The 22893-nt window shown below is 37.4% G+C and overlaps 1 protein-coding gene across 5 annotated transcripts in view; it reads right to left on the minus strand.

Moving 5' to 3' along the window:
* The window catches only part of ARHGAP15 (Rho GTPase activating protein 15), a 327658-nt gene that overhangs the window by 255227 nt on the left and 49538 nt on the right, over positions 1-22893 (minus strand). For all 5 annotated transcript variants that reach the window (XM_086750894.1, XM_086750893.1, XM_086750896.1 and 2 more), the window contains 3 exons: positions 21377-21438; positions 17876-17963; positions 12008-12097 (listed from right to left, as the gene is read on the minus strand). In XM_086750894.1, coding sequence (XP_086607020.1) covers positions 12008-12097; positions 17876-17963; positions 21377-21438 — 240 coding nt within the window. The remainder of the gene's footprint in view (positions 1-12007; positions 12098-17875; positions 17964-21376; positions 21439-22893) is intronic.

The raw sequence follows: 22893 nt of genomic DNA on the forward strand, positions 1-22893 counted from the left end.
GGTGTCATTATTTACTCAGTACAGCACTATTCCGCAGAGAGGGGTGTTCAAATCTGGCCCTGCTTGGGCAGTATGCAAATCTTCTCCCACTCCTCTGCAAGCTTCTAAGGATAGCTGGCAGAGAGTCCCCTGAAGAGTCCTGGCAGTGCCACACTCGGCGGTGGGAAACAAGCATCTTGCAAAGAACCCCCGAGATCCTCCTACCCCCTCAAATCTGCGCAAGTGGAGAAGTGTTGCCTGGAAGGGAGAGCGAGACAGAGCATGTGTGCAGGAGAGGGAGTGAAAATAATGCTAGTAATTATAAGACAGTCCTGAAATACCAGGAGATGGAGATAATAATTGATCTTAAAAAAAAAAGTACACTCCTCGCTATATATAATGTTTCTCCCCTTCCCATTTGTGATATTCTGACCCTTTGTTCAGATCCGTTACCTTGCTACATCTCTAGTTATTACCAAATATTTGAAAAAAATTGGCTTCCCTTCCTTTGATCTTCTACTATTGAATTACATTCTTCCCACTCCCTGCAAACAGTTCTTCACTCCCACATTTACTTTCCCCATTTCTTTGTTTACATTCAATTTTACCATATTTCTTCACACTTTTTCTACACGGGTAAAGTCTATGATATGTTCCAACACACATTACTTTATCTTGTTCCTTACTTTGCACTTTTTAACTGATCATGTAGAATGCTTATTTCCAGAATGAAAGTGGGGGAAAAAAAAAAAAAAAAAGAAAAATAAAAAAAAGTATGCAATGGTGAAAGCATGTTCCTTTTCACTCCAACTGCAGCCTTAGCTGAATCGTGCTGCCATTGTTTTCCAACAGAATCTGCATTTCCAAACTTGGGAATTCCCATCAGCCTGTTTGACAGAATTTTCCTGTTTTTTTTTCTCAGAAGGTGTGCATTTTTCAAATGCCAGTTACATACCACTACAGAATTTCCCAGGAGCAACAGCTTGGTTTGAGGGACTCTTATTCAAAAGCCTTAGTTCCAAAAAATCCATTTGAAACAGAAGAATCAAAACTGATTATTTACATTCTATAAATCAAAACAAAACTACAACCAATGCATTTCAAAATATTGCTATAATTATTTTCTACAGGCTGATAAATTGCTGGACATCCTTTCCTGAGCAGCGGTTGGCAATTCTGTGAGCACTAAACAAAATGTTTATTTAATTTTAGATTGTGAATATAATTATTAAAAGTGTGATTCCAAATGCAAATCATAAATAAATAAAAAAAATATACAGAGGGAAGGAAAAAAAAAAAAAAGAAGGGGGCATATTTCCTCTTCATTACAGTGTTTTTATATCCTTGTCTACGGAAGGGGTGAGAGGCGCTTGCCCCAGGGTGTAACTGGCTGACCCTGCCCCGAAGGATGGCAAAGCCCAGCCTCAGCAGGGGCAGAGCAGCCCAGGGAAGGTGACAAGGCTCCAAGTCACAGCAATGTCTGCTATGCCAGTTTGGGGCTAAGAAGCTACAAAGCACAGGAAATCCCTCTCAACAATCTTAATTCCATTGTCTAAAATGTATTAAAGTGACAGATATATAAAAATGCGTTTACCCCACTTTTCTCAGCATGTGTGGAAGATAATCTGTGTCTTAGTCAAAAAAGATAGGAAATATTTTCTGAATGAAGTGTATGTTTTCTTGTTAATTTATGCACCATGACCTTTCTTTCTCCTACAATAAAGGCCAGTGGGTGTTATAACCTGTAAAGAGTCAAAACACAGTATTCAAAGTATGGAGAAAGAGACAATTCTCATCCCTAACTCCCATATTCACACTCGAGAGTTACCTTCCATGGCCTCTCAAACACATGGCCTGGGATATGCTAGCTGAGAACCACCTCACACAGACTCTGCCCTATCAGCTCGTAAATGCAAGAGAGAAACATAGGCATGGTGCCATGTATACCTGCACAAGTACATAAGTTCTACTCCTGGTGTAAATCAGGAGAATTTGGGTGAAGCCAGTGTATTGGCATCAGTGGAGGTCAGTCTTGTTGCCTTCAGCCAAAATCTAACTTGCACAATCTACAGCAGGTAGTCCTCTACCATGAGAAAATATGGAAGGGCTGCGAATGGATTTTGCTACTGTAACTAAAAAGAGAAGTGAAAAAAAAAAAAACAACAGTCAATCCATGCTACACTGATTCAAATACTGGAGAATGGGGTATTGAAATGGGTAGATATTGGTCGTGTCAATCTCTTGCTCCATGACCTTTTTGTCTCCTTTTAACTTTACCACATATGAACAATGGTTTTTAATTAATTCAAGAGATCTCTGTACAGTCCATGATTAAAAAATATGCAATTTTCATTGTTCTTTTCAGCCACAGCATTGGTCAGAGCACAAGTCTACTTGGTCTGTCTGAGAGTTAGGTGTTTGGTAGTAAAAGTTTACTTCAATAGTCAGGTTAAAAAGTGTATAATTCCCTTAACTATGCAGAATCAATGCAATTCAGCTCTGTCCATAACAGATGACATGTTCAATAAAATATGTAAAGTATGCTTCCACCTAGTGATGACTATGTACAAATAATAGAAAATAATAATAATTTTGTTACTTTACAGAATCTTAGGAATTTGCTTCCATTTTCGTAAATTAAAATGTACTCTCATACGAATATTCACATTTACAAATACAAGTTTTCCCTCCTGGAAAATCAGTCTAAAGGTAAGTCTGCAAAACTTTACCTGCAAACTCTGACTTGGGGTGGGGGGGGAGGGAGGATGGACACACAGTTAAACACATTCTAGGTTTCAAGTATGTTAATATTTTAAATAATAATGTATTTGTAACAATCATGACTGCCATAAGAAAAACAAAACACAGGGACTCTGACTGAAGTGCTGTGGATTTTAAGTGTTAAAATCACCCTATAATCTAAGTTAGATAGTCTATTTTTAAATTAAATGGTAAGCAAACCACACCTCCTCTTCGCAGCTTTGTTTGCCAAATAAAATATTTGCTAAACTTCTTGGATCACTCTGTTTTACAGATGCAATTGCAGATGTAATTGCATGAAATTCCTAGGAATTTATTCATTCCAAATCATAGAAAAAGTGATAAAAGGAAAAATTAAAAAAAAAAAAAAACAACAGATTAAAATTTTAAAAAAACCCACCCAGATCAGAATTCAAGCAATCCAGCCTTTAAACTGAAACTCAAGATTTAAAAACTCTCATAACACATACAAAAATACTCTATAAAGGGGATCAATTGGAGGAGCATCCTCAAAATCAATAAACTTGAGGAGGAGGTTTGAAAAGCCAGAATCCCTTGTGGAAAAGTGTTCTTCTGGGTTTTCCTTTTATTTCTACCATCTGAGGGCTACCTTAAGTGTCTTCTCTGGCTGACTATGCTTATATTACCATTTCAAAAAGTCTCCCCATCCCATTAGTGGTCCGTGAATCACAGCCTAAGAATGACCGCTCTGCTGAAAACTAGAAGTATACTATCCAAAAGAGAGGTCAGGTCACTATTTGCATTCAAGTTCCCTGCCATTGTCCACTTAACACCTTGAAACCTCCAACCTCCAAAAATCGTCCTCTCCCTAAAGAATGTCAGCAGTAGAAATCATGCCCACACAAAAAACACGAAGCCCTACCATATCTGGCAACCCTCTGCACACAAATGCGAGGTGCTGCCTTTCCGAGAGAGGACAGCCAAGGCTCGCCGTGCCCAGCCAACTTCCAATCTCTGCCTCACTCATTAAAAAGAAACACAAAAAAAAATGGAGTAAAGTGACTTCGCCAAGATTTTTAAAAATGTAGTGGCTGAATACAGAAATACCAGCACCAAACATGTAAACAAGTCAGATTTGATTATCTCTGAGTGAGTTCATTTAGAATTCATTTTTCTCTTTGGGTTTTTTTTTTTTTTGTTATTTTTTTTTTCCCCCAAGAGTTTGATGAATTAAGGGAACGTGTGCGATGTTTGGGCATATATCAAGATGATTTTTTTCTTTAATATTAGCTTACATTAAGAAGGCTGCAAAAATCATAACGTTTTTAAATTAATTTAGCTGTTTGCACTCAGGAGAATCACAAAACCTTTAAGTACTGAAGAATCAGGAAAGCCAGGCTTCTTTTGCATTTCTATACTCCCTTTCCGCTGTTGATTGCCAGGTCTATGAAAATACCATTTTCCCCATTTTTATGAGTCCTCAAAACACAGCAACAAATACCTCATATCAGAGGGCTTTTGCAAGTTCACCAAACGAGACATCTGTAGCAGTAATTCTCATTATGTGCTTTATCTTGAACCAGCCTGTCCTTATGAAGCTATTTACCTTTTTCCTATCAGCCCCACCGATCGGAAGATAATCACCATTTTAACACACAAAACGACTACTACATGCATAATTTAGAGAAACAGGTTTACAACAGCACTATTCCTTCCTAAAAGCAGACATTACCTCATTTAGCAACCAGCTAAAATAAGTGTTAATAGTGTGAACTACTCAGCCAGGCACCAATTTCTGCTGAAAGAAGCTTAGAAACTGCTCCACTGTCATGATGGTGGGTGCCAAGTGACCGGTACCACCATCTTCTGCAGAGCTGGTCCTCCCTGGGGCCAAGGCACAGCCTTGGTGGCACTGGCCGGCCCTGGTCTTGCTGGCTGTCCGCGCCGGCTTGTGCGCTGCCCACGAGATGGCAGCAATATGTTTATGAATAATGCAGCAAGAGGCTGCAGCCCACTGCCATTTCGCACGTGAGCCGCAAAAAAAAAAAAAACACTGCTTGCTGTAAAAAAAAAAGAAAAAAAAAAAAGCAAAAAGCAACAAAAACTAAACAAACAAAAAAAAAAAACCCCAATGAACACAATCTTCCCTGAATTCAGCTGAAAAGTGGTGGGAAAAATAAGCAGCTCTGCTGTCACACTTCGCTTATGAGTAAGATGCCCGGATTGCTTTTTCCTAAGTTCGGCATTATCCAAGGCACAAGGTGCTTCTGGATATTTGTCATGTATTTGTCCAGGTCCTCGTGCTCAGCCGTGCTTCTGTCCCTGACAAAATTATTTCACATGCACATTAAGCATTAACTGCTGTTATGTTTTATTTTTGCACCGCAGAAAATGCCTGTGGCTTGAAATAAATATTTCCTTTTCTGATGGACAATAACATCTGCACTTCCAAAAGCTGCAGCGTTGCTGTCGAAAACTAAGTGATTCACATAATTTCTTAAGCAACACATGTGTATGAGCATACACAGACACTCATACCTATCACAGTCACTCACATATCAGCACTTACATCCATCCAAAAGTGTGGTGAGCTGTTATAATAATCACTTTGAGCAGACAGACAACTGTGGGCACATAATGTCAGATTTAGAGAATACGGGTTGTGGGATTTTTAGATCAGACTGATGTTCACAGAAAACTTACCCTCAGTTTTCAGTCTGATTTTGGAGTTCTTCGGGGTTTTGTGAGACCCCAAGTGCCGGTGTGTTATAGGAGCTGGTTGCCCTGATCTTTCACGGCCTACAGTGAGTCCCACAGCAGAGGTGGTCCACAGGGCTGCAGGCAGCATCACTGCAGCACCGTGCCCACAGCAGCTCTTTCTTCATCCAGACTTTCAAGCCTTTTCGAGACCTCCACAAGTTCTTGAAGTTACACTTCTCAAGTGATTTTTTTTTCCAACACAGTGTATTTTTCATGGGACAAGAATTGGAAAAAAAAGGAACTGTGTAGCTAAGATGACAGTTAGCTACAAATCAACCCAAGTTTTGTTAAGAATTTGGAATCTTCCTTCAAATAGCCGGGTACGACAAAATGTTACTTAACAGGAGTGGACTTAACTATTTCTGAAAAGTAATGACTTTTTCCCATTACTAGTAAAATAGTGACTAGGATTTTTTTTTAATAAAATATAAACTACTGTCCTCATTTTGTAGTCACCAAATACACGAGGCCTTTGCTGACGCCACTGATGATTTTGTGTTACCCCAAAGCAAACACAGGAACCATAGAAAGTCAGAGCAATACATTAGCTCTAACTTTGCAGCAACTCTACCTTAACTACTCAGCTTGCCAGTTTTATAAATAAAGTTGTTGTTCCTTGAAATGCTTGAAACTCTATTCTAGAGGTTGAATATGTACAGAAGTTCCTTGAAATTGCATTGTAGAGGCTGAAGACTCAGTTTCCCAAAACCTTTAAATGCACACTGTCGTCAAAGGCAAGTGTTTTCCTGCTGACATCTTGTCTACTTTCAAAATACATACAGTTTGAAACATAAAGTACAAGCATTTTGGTATATATTATTAAAAGTTTTCTCATTTATTTTTAGCCGTCCCTGGTCTTATACGTACGAAATCCAAGGCCTCACACGCTCATTCACCCAGGAAGGTTACAGCCTGACCATTGCTCACCTACCGCTTCTGAAACAAGGGTGAAACTGCATATCCAATAGCTTGTATGGGTGCCTCAGCTACCAGGCTCTTGCTTATTTATTTTCTCCACAACCAAGGGTATTTTTCCTCTAACACTACATACTGTCTCTCTTCTTTTTAAACCAGCAATAAAAAATTGGCATATAGATACACAATGAAAACGCAGATCCACTGCCATTACATGCGTAAGATCCTATATGGTTTTGCATGCTAAAAGCATGACTGTAATAGCAGATTCCAAAAGCAAAAGTCATGATCTGAACTGCTTAATGCCTCAGAAAATTTAGGAACCCAAGTGAAAAAAATGAACTAAAGAAGTATAGTTTTGTTTGTAGCTTCTGGTTTAAAAATAAATGAAAAGATAATAGGCCAACTAATAAAGAGTCTGTTCTTCTACAGACGTAAATCAGAAGTGATTCCAAAAATGTCCACAGAGCTACACTATCAAAAAGTATTTAAAAAAAAGGCCTCAATCTGGAAATTAGTATAAATACTGTATATTTAAAGTGTCCACCATTCACTGACTCTGCATTTTGCATGCATTTCTGTCAAATACAGTATTACATGGCTTTCTAAATGAAAAACAACTAAGAACAAAGACAACTAAATTCAAGGGGAAAAAAAAAGCGTTCACAGGTCTTGTATTTAGTTTACAAAAGAAAATGGCTGATACATGGAGAGGTCAGAATATTTTCTGCTTCCATCGATAAGGTTTTACTGAATATTTTGGCAGGGGCTTTGCTGATAAGGTCACTAACAAGCCAGATAGAAGAGAGAAATAGAAATATAATGCAGAAACCATTCCACATTCTTATGGTCAAGATCTCCTATTTACACCAATAGAAACAGAGTTAATAAAAATATACGTTTGATGATGATTAAGACCATTTATTGTGCTTTTTTAAAGCAAATTATAAGTTTATTAAAGAACCTCTTGCTGACGCCAGCCACGTCACACGGTTATAAGTCTTTCAGCCAGGCAATGATATATTCAGGTCTCTGTGACAGAAATTAAACCACAATCACAGCAGTAACCTCCAGAAAGAGATAAAGTACTGTACAGATGTTTTAAAAATCACAACAGGTCCACCTAATGTGAACCTGATTCAGAGCCAGCAAAGGTTATTATGCATCTTGTAGGAGCTACAGGCAGTGGTACTCTCAGGCTCAGGACACGGCACTTTCTCTGGGGCAGATTTGGGATGGGGACCATACTCCAACTGCTGATAAGGACTGCCAGAAGGATCACATCCATCTGAGTGCAAGGTGACTTTTTTAGATTTGCCTCCTCTGTACAGCACTTGTATTTAAAAACATGCAAGGAAATCAAAATACCAATCCCAGCCCAAGCCCCTCCACATTGCGCTCTCCAGGCTTCCTCGGGAGGGATCAGGCAAAAGAAAATGATCCCTCCCATGGCAAAAAGCGGTGAGTTAAAACATTCCTGGGAGGCATCCAGATACTGTACTGATCCTACAGTATGTAGAACAAAATAGCTTATCATTCAGATTATGCTCTTGGACAAATCTGGATAGCTTCAAGGACAAGGGAGTTATCCCAGATCAGCGCCATAAATGTTATTATATATGAAACAGCTGCAAGAGAAATTCCTTCATATTACACATAGGTACAGTTGTACTTTCAGCTGTCTCGCTGTTGAAATACTGTACGTCTTACACAGATTTCTCTATTTGTAATGTACATTTACAATTCTTGGTTGTGTATGAATAAGTAAACCCTTACAGCTGCAGTGTGTTGAAACAAAAACCGATACTACACCAGATCTGTGACAAGAGCCAGAAATTCTACATGTGAAGCCTTCCTAAAAAAATGAACTTGATAAAGAGGGAAAAAAATACTACTAAAGAAACTTAAAAAAATGCCTGTTAGTTAAATGAATAGTACTATTAAGAGAACAAAGCACCTTCACCGATTCCTAAGTATGGTGCATGCGACCTTTTTTTACACTCTTCACCTCTCTCCTGTTTTTCCTTTTCATTTTTGAATCAGCTGAGAGAAATATTCCAAAACCTCTTCAAGGAAATAGTCTACAGTCACAAGACTTTGTGCTAATGAAACTCCAGAATTACGAAGCCAGAGGTGAAGAGCACATCTTCCACGATGTCTGGGCTGAATTTGAAATTTAAAGGGCTGCTTAGAGTAGAGGATGAGTAAAGAAGGGGGAAGAATAAACTCCAGTTGAAAAGTTACTACAAGCAGAAAATACTGAATATTGAGAAAATCTGCAAGCTAACCTAGTTACTCGTGCCTTGGCAGTCGTATTAGTACTGACTGAAAAACAGTCCGTCGTATTATTTTATTTTTTTTATAACCTGCATCAAAACGCACCTACCCAATATCAAACTAAGCCAAATAAAGGAAACAGGAGAATGACAGAGTGACATAGATGCTGTTTCTGTTCCAGTTGCTGACTGACAACACTGCCATCCCTTAACATGGGTTTATTTAGTTATTACAACCATCTCTCTGTAAATGACACTTAGGATTATTTAAGATTATGTTGTAATCCTTTTAATCCTCAGTGCTTTAAATTTCAGGCTAAACACCAAAGAGCAAACTAGCACTTAGCAGAAATATTTAAAGCATGTGATTTGAACATAAATCTTCTTTTATTCACCACTCCTGTGATGAAGACCTAGTGTATCGCGTCATTCAGGCAGCGAGAAGAAACAGCGTGGTATCTCACTGCAAACTCCTACGTTTCCCCACATCACGTGAAGCTGTTTCTAACCAGTTCTTTTCCTCGGTCCTAGCTATATCGTCAATAAAATACACGAAGGAAAATCAGAAGGTTATATTTCATAAGATGTGCATATTTTCAGTTACTACTAAGTAAAATTTGAAAAAAAACCCCACATAATGTGTGCGTCAAGAACAGAAATAGATTGCTTGCACAAATTGGGTAGTGTGAGAGACAGATCAGACTTATCCTGTTAAAAAGGGAATAGCTCAATTAAAATGAGTAGAGTAACACCACTCAAAACCACATGATCAAGACCAGAAACCCAAATCTTCCTGCCTGAATATCATTTACTCGCAGTTTCTTCTTTTTTTTTTTTCCCCTACATCGATCATGTTTCCAATTAGTTTTCTTTATGGTACTCCTATAGTCCATCTTCTTGTTACCATCCATTAACTGTCATATGCTTAGATTTTAAATTTAAGATTTCCTTTTTTTTCTTCAAACCAAAATCTCAATAGTCATTTTCTATTTCTAATCTATAATTCATAAACTCAAATTGAGCACCCAGACTAAATCAAATTCAAAATTCTGCACCTACTCCTAATACAACATATTAGCAGAAAATAACCATCGTTGTTTTTGAATCAGAAAATAATGTTTTATTATTCAGAAAGTAATGAAACAAAAACCCACCAACTACACTTTGTTGCCACTCTTTGAAGAAATAATTATACTTATTTCTGATAATTTCAGAGTCAGGCAGCTAATGTATTTAATCAAATAGCAATGCAACACATCTATATTTAGGTCGCCAAATAAAAATTCAAAGATCACCCATGCATGTTCTGTTCATTTGAACAAATCTATGAATAAGTAGACATACATTATCAATCTTACTCCCACCCACGATGGATAAGTAGGTCATCAGAAGTGTTTCCTGAAATATTCAGTATCCAGGTACAAACTGACCTCTCTGCTTTCGAACTCGCCTTGGATTCACTCCAGACTATCTCATAAATCTTCACTCTCTCTCTAGTCCCCTTCCCACTCTATCTGCTCATGTAGCACCAGTCTCGTTTAGTCCTTTCCTTTCCCAAAATGTCACCACTACTGATGCCAAAGCCTTCTCCTCTTTCGCTCTTACCATCTGGCATAATCCTCTTGTAGCTCTCTGTCTAAACAATGCTCCATCCCTTTTCAAAATGTGTCTTAACATATGTCCTTCCTCCCATGCTTTTACTTCTTAATGTCTCTCCCACTCACTTATTGGCTTGATGAAGACATGTTTTAATGGGTTCAAACAGTAGTGCATGAGTTTCCTTTCTCACATTATTCTGATTCAGTGAAGTCACCCCTCACGCTAGCAGAAGTGAGAAGAAAATGCATTGCAAAGTCCTCGTACAACCAGTTTGGTAAATCAATAACAGAACTTCATTTGTCTTTACGTTGGAAATGTATTAGCTGCAATGAATCACCACTTCAATATTTCCAAGCAGAAATTTTGCTTACTGCAAAATGAGAAATAAACCCTAGAAGCTCAGAAGACCTGTCAGTGTGCTCAGGGGGTTGCAGGAGTGAAGGCTAAGGTTATACTTAATCACATTCCAAGTAAAAAAGCTGAAGATTGACAGCAAAACCAAAATATTTATTCTAAAAATACCTAGGAAATGACAAAGCTCCAAGTGTTTTCTCGAGACAACCTGAAGGATGTGGGGGGTGTAGAAGCATAGGTCTCATTGTACTGAAGAAAAGTAATATTTCTAAATATTGCATGTGCTTTAGAAAGATATGTAGAAAAATAAACCTCAAAAAAGTCTTTGTAACACCCAGATAATCCAAAGAGTTTTCTTTTCAAGAAGCCATGTACAGTTCTTTACAAGGTTTTTGTGTATGGTGAATTTTTTTCTTAAACCCCAGACCCAGGCACAGTTGGTTCCTCCAGCATGTTTCATCGGTGATGATGCCAAAGGACTATCTGATAACTAACAGTATCTTGACCCTGACATGTTCCCTTCTGTGTCTCTCCTTCCTTTACTGTTTGTATTGTTAAAAATTGTTAACGTTAAAACTCTGGGAAAAAAAAACAACAAAACCTCATTTCCTAGAGAATTATATTCTTATGTGGCTTGATGCAACTTTTAGTGAAAAAAACCAAACCCAAACCAAAAACACACAAAAAAAATTTCTACAGACATTCATGGGAGTTGAATTATGTTCAAAACCTGAAGATGTTGCAATAAACTACTTTGGGCCCTAGATCCTGGAATGTTAACCTTGTAGTAAGGCTTTTCTTGTCCTTTCATCTTCCTGGGCCTCGATCCTACCTTTCAATTCAATGGGATTTAAATGAAGTAATTAAATTATATTATTTTCCATCAATGAAGAATAGCCCTATGAGAAATACACATCCTTCCATGCTGGCCATGACAGAGGCAAGCTTTTAAAATCTTCCCCTCCCCTTCCAGAAATGAACCTGGGTCATCACCGTCTGAGGACCCTGAACAGCAATAAAAATAAACAGAGTAACCGCACTGCACTGGAGCAATGCTTGTATAAGCAGTTTGAAGAAGTCGTGTTTATGGAAGTCCTTTAGGTCAAGATTCTAGGCCTGAACCCAAAGCAATTACCTACTAAGTTTTAAAAACAAATTGAATATAGAGCATTAATCAATAAATCAACAGGTTCTCAAGTGTTTAGGAGACTCAGTCATCAGAAATCCTTCTCTTAGAAAAATAGTAAACTGATGCTTGATAAAATGTTTCGCTCTCGTATTGGTAAGAAAAATGTTGCATTAAATCAGTCTGTAGTTATTAAAACCAAGGAAATAAACTCTGCCTCTTAACTTAATAGAGTTTATACTCACATGAGCAATGAAAAACATGCGTTGTGTCTTACCTGAAAGACATTCTTTCTGCTGGATTTCTCTGAGGTCCACTCGATGCGGGCACCACACAAATCCACACACTCAGGTTTATATCCTGGTTTCTGGAAAGAAAAAAATTAAAAAAAAAATCAACCATGAATATGGCCTGACTTTTCACAAATGAGGACAGTTATCAGATAAAACAAGAATAGATCAAATTCAAGTTGCAGACTATTGTAACACAGATGCTGGTACTGCTGAAAAAAAAAGTTCATTATTCCCTGTTATTATTAAATGAACGCTCCTGAGATGTCTTAATTCAGAAATAAAGTCCTTACACTAAATATATAGTTTGAAAAAATAATTAGATAGTTTAAAAACAGTCTAATATAGCATACAACAGATCAAAACACAAATGCATGCACATTGACTAGATATTCAAAATGCTTACTTTGCAAAACTCTTGAAAAGCTATGTAGTTTAAAGGTAAAATTTTGTGGGTTTTCCAAATACAGATTTAAACTAATGCAGCTGGAAAGGAGAAAAATTAGACTAGAACATACGTTGTATCTGTAAGACAAGCTATCTCCTTTCTCCAAACAGATTATCATTTCTAGCTCCTAAAAAAAAAAAAAAAAAAAAAAAAAAAAAAGGCTTTGAGGGCATGTGTGACACTCAGAAAAGCTCAATACGAGGGTAGCTCCACATATTTTGCTACTTCACAATGTCAGTCCGTTCATCCCAGAGTGACACAGCTCTGCCTCCCCAGCTCCTCCGTTCGGATGCAAATAATTCAAGGAGCAGATTTGTTTGCCTGTATCATTTATGTTGCTGGGAGTTGGTGTAAAGCACAATAACTCTCATTTGCCATCTAAGTTCCTTCTGCGGAGACTCTGCTTGTGCAGCAGTTCTGGCAAAGCTCATGTAGCTTAGCCTTTGTAGACTGGGTTACTGCACATCCCAGACAATAATTAAAATACTACTGGTAACAGTATAAAGCACTAATAAGTCCCTTTTGGGTAAGATATGGAGTAATATCCACATAATGTAATTAATCAGCTTGATGCATCCTTTTTACTCTGTTGTTCTTAAGCCATTTTACCTTAAGAAACATTATTAGTGACAAAGAAAACAGACTTAATGCAAGTTAACAGTGGTCAGTCCAGCATCAACCACATAATCAGCTTTCCAAAGATTGCTCACTGAATTTCTCTGATGTTGTTATTAAAGTTTTTTTAAAAAGAAAAACAACAACAACAAAAAAACCCAAACAAACAAACAAACAAAAAAACCAAAAAAAAACCAAACCAACAAACATGTTCTCCAGGGTGTTTTTCAGACAGGTAGAAAAGGATCTGTTTAGGTCAAAAGAAGCAGAGTAAGAAATCCTGGTCAAGTAATTTGCAGCCAAACTCTCTGGCAGTTTTCAGTACTGGAGTCATAATTATGTTCTCCATTTGCCAAACCATAAAACCACCATGGTTCAGGCTCCTCTAAAACTGACAGTCCTGTGTGCCTTCATCTCTTTTTAAAGTTTTTTTTTTTTTTTTTTGATAGAAGAAATATGCTGTTCAAAACAGAAGGATGCTCTTGTGGCTAAACCACTGGAAGGGCAGGGTCTGGATTTTTTTTCCCCGACTCTGCCTCAGATTCCTGCCTGGCCTCTGAGAAGATCTTAATCTTTCTGAATTTTTAATAACAGATCAAAACTGCAGCATTGATGCTTGATATTACAAAGATGTTGTGAAATTTAATCAATTAATATTTGCTTGGCTAAAGTGGCAAAGTTGAAAAAAAAAAAAAATACTCCAGACGAACGCCAACCTATTAGTACCATTAAATATTCAAATAGGGGGAAAAAATAAATTAATTTTCAGTATTCCAGTACTATACTTTTATAAATAGGGTTATGGTGCCTCTTTTGACTAGATCATTCTGCTTGGCCAAGAGATACCCCAGGGGATCCCTGGAATGACCAGGTCTGCACCGCACAAAGTGGGCAGCTCTGTAACCCATCACGAAGACCCAACGCAGCTTTGTCAAAGTGGGTCACCTTCCCTTCTCTGAAAAAATGACCCAAAAGGACAGTTTGAATCTGAAAACAGTTTAACAAAGAAGGGCACCTTTATTCTGCCAGTAGAAAGAGTCAAGAAATTTTGGAAACGTATAATGAGATGAAAAGATTAAAACATAGACAAAAAAAATCCCAGGAAATAGTTTCTTGATAGTGAAAGATACTGGGCTACAGAGTATTTTCCTTAGGAAAACTGCCATGGCATTTCACACTGAAGTGAGAAAAAACAATGGAAAGCCCATGGAAGATTATCAGGAAGATGGAATAGCAAACTTTATAGGATTTTACCATCTCTAGTTTCTACGATTGTACAAAAATGTACGCAGCAGCAGAACTTGGGCACCTCTGTGCACTCAGTGCACACACAGTTTAATTTTGTTGTTGTAGTAATCTGGAGCTTGTTTATAGCTTTGATTTTGTAATAAACAGAAGAAAAATATAGACACGTGCATCTCCCTTTCCAGACAGGATGGGACACAAGCTCAGGGCGTTGGAAAGATGAACGCTCTTCTGCTATGTTCTCTTTGGAAGAGAAGTTTCTCTTTTTGCGTCCTTGCTTTGTGTTCTGCAGTCAGAGCGATTATGTTATGTCAATGTTGTTGGAGGGGGTTACGCTGTAAATTGATGCAAGTGTCTGCTACAATGAAGTCTTCCTAAACATGAATATGGATTTCAGCAACATTTTCACTCACTAAATTATTTTGCAGATGGGCTAATAACCTGCGGTTAAAATAAGCTCTATTGAATAAACTATCTCAGGGAATAAACAGACTAGTTTTTCTTGGTCAGAAAGACCAACTGATAATAGAAATTAACGTTTGTGACAAAGAATGGAGCTGTGGTCTGTTTAAGACCACAACGTCCTCAATTTAAAATAAAAAGCAAGTTACAGTCATATGAATGCTGAAAAAAATTGCATCAAAAGCATGACCACAAATGATCAAGGCAGTAGCAAAAGATAATGATTTAGCTACATGGGATGCAAACTTGCATTTTCAGTAATCTTTGTAAACAAGCTCATTTTCTGTATCTCTCCTCTGTGTGCTTTAATTGTTGTACTCTAACTATTACTACTAATAATACCAGATAGTGCCACTAGCTTCACCAGAAAGCTATGGATCCCAGTCTTCTCCATGAAAATCAACAGGAAATTTGTTATAATGACCCCTACATCTACAGTCGTAGAAAGGAACAACGAAAACTCCTTCAAGCTATGACTATTAGTTGCATTAGAATACTATCAAAAATTTCGGTCAACATAATTTTAAATCACCTCTAAAAGTTATCCTGTCATCAGAAAGAGAGGTATGTTTAGAACCTGCTTTCCTCTCCCTCTCTTCTGTTGCTTTTATTGTGAAATATCATTCCTCTTGTAATGATGCTGTCTTATTCAAAATTTTCACTTCATGTACAGTATTTAATATTTAATAATTAATGAATTAACATCTTTATAATACAAAGGGACATGAATCTTTTTGTTAAGTCACATCATTTTCCTGCTAACAATAAAAATGCTTTGTTATAAGTCATACTATTGTGAATGAACATTGCCTCTATTACATTATTTAATTAATAGCTGGGCTCCCCTTTTTCCAAAGTAAACTACAGCTGGGAAAAAAAAAAGTAAAATCAGTAAACAAATTATTTCTAATGAAGTCTTTTTGTATTATTTCTTTTCCACTGTCAAAATTATATCTGGTTAAATGGTTTACAAAGGAAATAAGCATTGCATTTGCTTTATCAGATGAGATCAACATGCTGGGTTAGGTTTTTTTTGATGTGTGAAATTTGGGTTTAGGAAATTGGGTTATAAGATTTTGAATACTGACAGCTCTTGTTTTTTTCAAGCTTTATGCAATTTGTTTATTTACCATTGCATTTAAGTTATATGCAATAGACAGAAAATGTAACTTTAACAGCTTTCTCTTGCCTAGTGAACATTGAGTTCACAGTGTTCGGATATTGCATGGAATAAAAAAGCCTCAATTTTATTTTTTCCCCCCATAATGAGCAAAATATAGGATCAATATGTCTGTGTTCTTCCTAACACAGGAGGCAGTAGATATTTTCTCACCAGTTGTGAGCACTGGTGATGACTAAGACTTCAGGGAAAGGGACTGACTTCTCAGAAGACCCTTTCTCGTAACACACCATAATTTTTTGAGTTAAACAAATTGAGACCTGGACCAGAGTCATATTCTCCAGGGATATCTACTTTAGTATATAAATTCTTAAAAAGCTAAAGGGGATTTTAACCACGTGGAGGAGTCTCAGGGCAAAACAAAGTCTCCTGTGGACTGAATTTCCATCGGCCCATTTATCTCCTGGGATTTGGGTGAGGGCTTGCAAAGAGAGAAGAAAAGAGGTAGCAGGTAGAAGTGCAAGACAGCTAGTAAATTATAATATTAGTTCTAATAAGGTAACTTGAAACTTTTTTTTTTTAAATAACATCTAATTCAACTTTAAGGAAAAGAGATGATTCTGAAAAAAAATATTAATTCAAGACATATTGTTTTCATGGCTTTGGAAAAGTAGAGTTTTCCAGCTCTGCTGACATAAACATGAGCAGAAAGCACCATATTTCAGCCTTTAATTACTTTTACTATTTCCTCTATTATTTTTATTTTTGCTAGAGCCCTCATCTTCTTTCCAAAAAAGCAAGGCATGAAAACATGTTCTTTAAAGCTGATTTTATGGCAGGTGGCACCTGTAGATCAAGAATATATAGAACAAAAGGTCTGTATCACCTGCCATGGAGGGGAAAAAAAAATAAAGAAGAGAAAAAATAGCTTATTGTTTGTGACTCCTGACAAAGAGAGCACCTTTGTGGCTACTCATCACGCCAGTGAGATTTGGCAGGTTTGATCAGGCCTTGAGAACCTTTCACAACAAGGCTTTGTCAAACCCATCCCTTCACTACCCACATTTACTGAATTCCCCCTTTGTTGCCCACATTCAGGTTCAGTGGCTCAAACTCAGCAGTAACTAGCACTGAAGGCATACGTGCCATTATTGCTTGCTCAACGTAGCTGTCACATCTCCAAAGACTAAGATCGGTGGTTTTCCTTGGGGCACAATAAAAAGGTACTGCAAATTTCACTTTGTAGTAACTACAGGCTACAGAAATTGCATTAGCTGCGTTCGATGGAGTCATGGAAATATTCAGGAAGGTTAGTGGGATATGGTAGATGTCACATTTATACTACGATAAAAAATCACTTTGCTAACTTATCATGTTTTCTGCTTTGGTAACACCGTATATTAAGGTGCCATTTATAAATAATTTATTATTATTTATTAATGTATAAGCCACTTTATAGGATGGTAGATAACAACTTAAATTCATGTATTAAAGATGTACGTACATGGTTTAATACAATTTACGTCTCACAATATCCTTTGCAGCAGATTCTCATCGCATCATCTGTTAAGCATTTATTACTAATGCATTTTATAACATACTTTCTAATACATTATTTGAGGAAGTAGCTGCATTTAGTGGTCATTTTCATAAATAAGAATAAAGCTTTTATAAATGGCACCTTAATTTAAAGTGTTACCTTCACATTACTGGATAGTCACTCACCATTTGTCTCACTTTGCAATTATTCTCAAAATGCACCTCTTAATAAAGGACATGCTAAGTCCTATTTCTTCTCATACACTACATCTGATTAAAAGTTTATCAAGGCATTTTCCTTCAGCTGCTCTCAAACTTTTGAAGGCTGCCAGCTCAGTTTGAATTTGTCTTACATAAACATTGAACTTCTTATAGTGAAATAACAGTTGCAAGGAAGCTGAGGATATGGTATGGTTGATTGCCTACCAGGTTGGCCAGCGCTGGCTGCTTGGATTCTTTGTAGAATTCCATTTTCCGAGCTGTGAGAACAATCCAGGACGTGGACCAGTTTTTCCTTAAAAAATAAAATAAAATTTTAAAAAGGAAAAATTAGTAAGGTACGCAGGCAGGATGTAAAAGATGCTTCATTAGTACACTTGGATTTTAATTATTTCATTTCATCTTAGACCATTTTAACTTTAGTCTAAAGTCAGTATCAGCAATGCACTTCCACCAATATTGATGGAGTTGCACCATCCTAACTATACCTGAACAAATCCTGAAGGCTGCCTTTCTCCTCATTCATGTTTTAAAACCTATCTACCTTCCTTTCCCACTATGCTGCCTCAGCCACAGGAAAACAGTGGGATTATTCACACATGCTTAAAGTTCACATATATATATAGGACTCCAATAGCTGGTGTTCTTCTGGTAAGCAATACATAAAACAAAACTAAAAAGGAAAAGAAAAAACAGTGTAATTTTGATCTGACTATACAGAACTTGGCAAAGGGTCTGTTTCGAAAGGTCCCAAATACTTTCTCCTTTTCCCAGATTAAAAATTTACAGGAGACCAAGACAGATAAGAATGATATCTGAGAGAGGTTTAAGTAGCCATTAAACATCCGGAGTTCACAGCCCTGAAGAGCTGCCAAACTGCCGGGGCCAGGCAGAAGCCCAAATACACATGGCTATGTGAAACAGTGTCCTTTGATACAGAAGAATGTAATATTAAACACAGAAGAAAATGCTAAAATATATAATATTACATGTCATGTGATGTTTTAAACCGCCACAATGGTAAACAAGTAGATCTAGTCTGACAGAAAACTGCTTTTAGATGAAAGTCTTGAGTTTGATTCTCCAATTTGGGGGTCATAACATCTGATATTTACAAAAATACTCATAAACCCACTATTTGTTTCCTTTATGTGACCGCAGATAACAAATCTGAACATTTTAGAACATGTGAAAATGTATGTGGCACACAGGCTGTTTCATGTGTTTGCTGTAGTGTGTTAAACAGGAAGGAGCTGCCTGTAAGGACACCGAGGGCCCAGGGAGGAGCTGCTACAAACCCTTTTTCCTCTCTTCTGTCTTCTCTAGTCCCTTTGAACTTTGTCTATTTAGGTATTCCTAAGTAACTCAAACACACTAATTTTTCATTCTAGCAACACCTGGCTTTGCTGAATGTAGAGTCCTCTTGGTTTTCCTTGCCATGCTCCCTTCCAGATCTACCTCAAAGCTCTGCTACACTTAACGTCCTGTCAAAATGCACATCAGGTGTAATGAGAGGCAGTTTTTCTATTCATGATGTTCTCTTTTCTATTTAATATGTTTCAGTCATCAGCTTAAGGACCACCACTAATGATACAAGTGAAGGCCTAACACCACTAACACTGTCAGAGGAACTTGCATTTGCTCCAGCTTGGGCAGGATTTCATTAAGCACAATCTAATGATCATCCCTAAAACACGGCCAACAAGAAGCAAAGGTGAAAGAAAGTCTCTGTGAAGGAGATGAAAATGTCTGATGAAAATAGAACTGCATTTCTTTCATGCTATGTCAATGGGGAAAAAGTAAAGAGAGACAATGAGAAAGAGAGAGAAACAGTAGTTTTAGAGGGATACCTGACCATCACTGGCAAGTATATTCCCACAAAAGGAAAAAGTTTGTAAGTCACATTGAAATTTTCAGCTACTTTTATTGCTGCTATAAAGCCGTATCTTTAGCTAAAGTGGACTATGGTCATAGCTGTGGATTGTGCATATTGGCATTAAGAACAGCTCCAACTCAGCTAATTTTCTTTTAAAGTAACTTTAGGAAACAAGTGACATTTTAAAATCAAAATTTCACTGATTTTGTGACCTAAAGATAAAAAGTATATAAACTAGACAACCTTTTTATCAATTTGTCTGTAAAGTTATCCATCAGATTTTAAAATTAAAAAAAAAAAAGAGCTTTAAGATATATCAGTCTCTGTACAGATGGACACACATCGTATTTCGTGCGATACATGCAGTGACGTGAGGTTTTCGAGCGCTTCAGAAAAGTCAGTTCACAATATGCTAATTTTTGCCATGCAGCACCAACATTATTCAAGAAATGACTTCCAGCTGATGAAGTTTCGGTAAGCAAAAGGAGGAATCAGACACAGTGTACCTGGAGTAGATTAATCCCCACTACCCATTCTCTCTATATATAAAGAGCCATAAATATCAGAATGCAGAAAAGACCTGGCTAGAATTAACAAGGATATTGTGTGAATTTGCCGACAGCGACAAGGTTAAAGTCATCGTTGAAAATCGCTGTTGGAGAGGCCCTGTGATCTGCGACAGGACTTGTGGGGGCTGCAAAAGGAGCCCCGAGCGCTGCGGTTGCATTTGCATTCTGTCAAACGAACACCTGATGGCAGCACGTTCTAGCTTCAGTGGTGCTCGCAATCTCTCAGGCTATTTAAAAATGCGAGATTGTTCAGGGCTGTTTAAAAATACCGGTGGCTGAGCTACGCCATCTCCTCCTTGCACCCTATGCTGAGCCAGCACTCAATGCCAAGTCGCAGAGACGCGTTATGCCAAGGGCACCCGACACGCTGGGAAGGCAAAACTCCCTCCTCATCTGGGTTTGGCCACAGGTGATGCCCAGCCCGTGCACGTTCTGCAGAAGCTTCTGCCTGTGCCCAAAGTGAGGGACAGAGTATTACCAGCTCCTGTGCCTTTCCCAAAACACAAGTTATACCAGTGTCTGATGGTACCCAGCTGCAGCAGGCTTGGCCAAGTGTTGACAATGTTCTTGCTTCAAGTGAGAGGTCGGAATAGGTGACCTCCAGACTCCCTTTTCAATGAGTGTTTCTAGGATCCTTATGGTTTAGCACTATACAGATATGAGAACTTATTACTTGGCTCCTTCCTTTAGAAGGCAGAAAATGGCAGAAAAACGCAATATTTCAGATTAGCCTCTCATTCTCATTGGTAGCATAAAGCACTGGTCAACATCACTGCCACACTTACAGGCATCTAAATACAAGCAGCCATATCAAAGCCTTCTGTAAAAGACAGCATCAATATTCATATTACTTTCAACACAAACAGTGCTAAGTGAGTAAGTCCTGACCATTTTTTATAATCTTGCCTTTCATCCCCTGTGGGTTCCTAGATGCCAGCGTTTTCCCCTCAAGCATACACTCAGCACCTAAAATTTGCCCACTGGCAGATATATTATTGGTTTGCCTGGTGCCTTAACATTGTCCTTAATATGTGTATAACATATAAGTGTATAAAATATAGAGGTTAACAATGGCACATGCTCATTACATGGAATGAGTCCATCAGCTACTTTCACTTGGTTTCTGGGACTGTAATCATACATTGGCTTAATACTGGACAATGCCAGTTTGGTTCTAAGCAGCAATAGTAGCTGTACATATTTAAACATGCATTAACTCAGAATTTCACAATCGATAAGTTCTGTAACATTCACATTTAGTACCTTAATTTCTTGCCACCATCTGCTATTTTAGCTTTTAGAAGATAGCCTTCTTTCTCCACTACCTACAAGGAAAAAAAAAAGTAAAACATGTAATAACCATATTATTTATTCAAATGAATGAATCTACTTTGTATATGCATAAGAGCATAAGAGTCTGCATCTAGTTAATCTAGCGTGGGGTCATTTTATCACTAATTCTCAGTTTAGCCTCCTACTTTTTCCTGTACAGTCAGCTTTTTAAATGTTGTTTGAAAATTTTCAAAATTCAATTAGTACACGGAATTCACCTTGAAAAAAACCCAATACTCTATTTGTTGTTTTAGAATAAACTTATTTTAATGCAATAAAGTTCTAGCTATAATTAAAAAATAATTAATTGAAAATATATCATAAGTAAATTATGTCAATGTATCATCTCATATATTCAGTTGCACAACTCCACATTTCATCCATAGCTATGAGGAAACACCGTACTTCTGCAGAAGCCTCTTAATTATTGTGTTCTAAATAGAGTCACATTTAAAGGTCAACGTCAGCAAAACATTAAATATCTGTACAAAGGAAAATGTACATTGCCTTCATAGGTGTCACATTTTGCTTTGAGTCAGCACTAAATCAAGGTTCACGCAAGATGCTAAAGGGCATAATGTTTTTAAGTAGCACCGCCTTTTAGATGAGCTCTGGTATTGAGGCGCTCACCCCTCACGGCCCTTTAGAGGTCACACTTCACTGGAGTGTGTGCATCCATGTGTGGGGAGAACTTGTCTCCAAGTTTCCAGCTGAACTAAATGATCTCACAGTATGGTGCAGAAAACCAAATTGAGTGGTTCTGTCAATTCTAGAGACACCATCTGAAATGGGAGGTCCTCGCAAACACTTGGTTCTACATGATGAAACATCTGTTGTATAGTTGTCATATATGATTTGGGATAAGGAGTTTTTTGGCTATGTAAACTTATATTCAAAAATAATTTAAAAAAAAAAAACAAAACAAACAACATGATTGATCTTCAACCAAACCCATTGATTTGTCATCTCATCAAATCTAATTAGCTAAGGATGTCTCAACCACGTCACTAACAGGAAAAGCAGCAAAATTGCAATTCGGAGTGGGTCTAGTTCTCCTTTCGAACACTACAGAGGTCAATGCCTGACTGGGATATTAGTAACTTCACATGGTCTTTAGAGTGAATTGTGCCACAATGGGATTTTGTAGCAATTTCAATAGAATTTTGCTGTCTGCAAAGCCACTAAATTGCAATAAAACATGCTTTAATATACATCAGAATTTTTGAATCAAACATCTCTGTCATTTTGACTATACAAAATATCATGATACTAACAGTATAATATGTTTAATTATTTCCATTGATTTTGTCTGTTGCTGGTATACAGCACGTAACGAAATATATGCTGTGTACATAGCTGTTTGTACCTATGAAAAGGTCTGTAGGTCTGTGGACAATGATTTAGGTGACATTCTTAAATGGGTACACGAGGATTAGTGTGTGCATTTT

This window comes from Chlamydotis macqueenii, chromosome 6, assembly GCF_036417535.1.
Source record: "Chlamydotis macqueenii isolate bChlMac1 chromosome 6, bChlMac1.mat, whole genome shotgun sequence".
NCBI lineage: Eukaryota > Metazoa > Chordata > Aves > Otidiformes > Otididae > Chlamydotis > Chlamydotis macqueenii.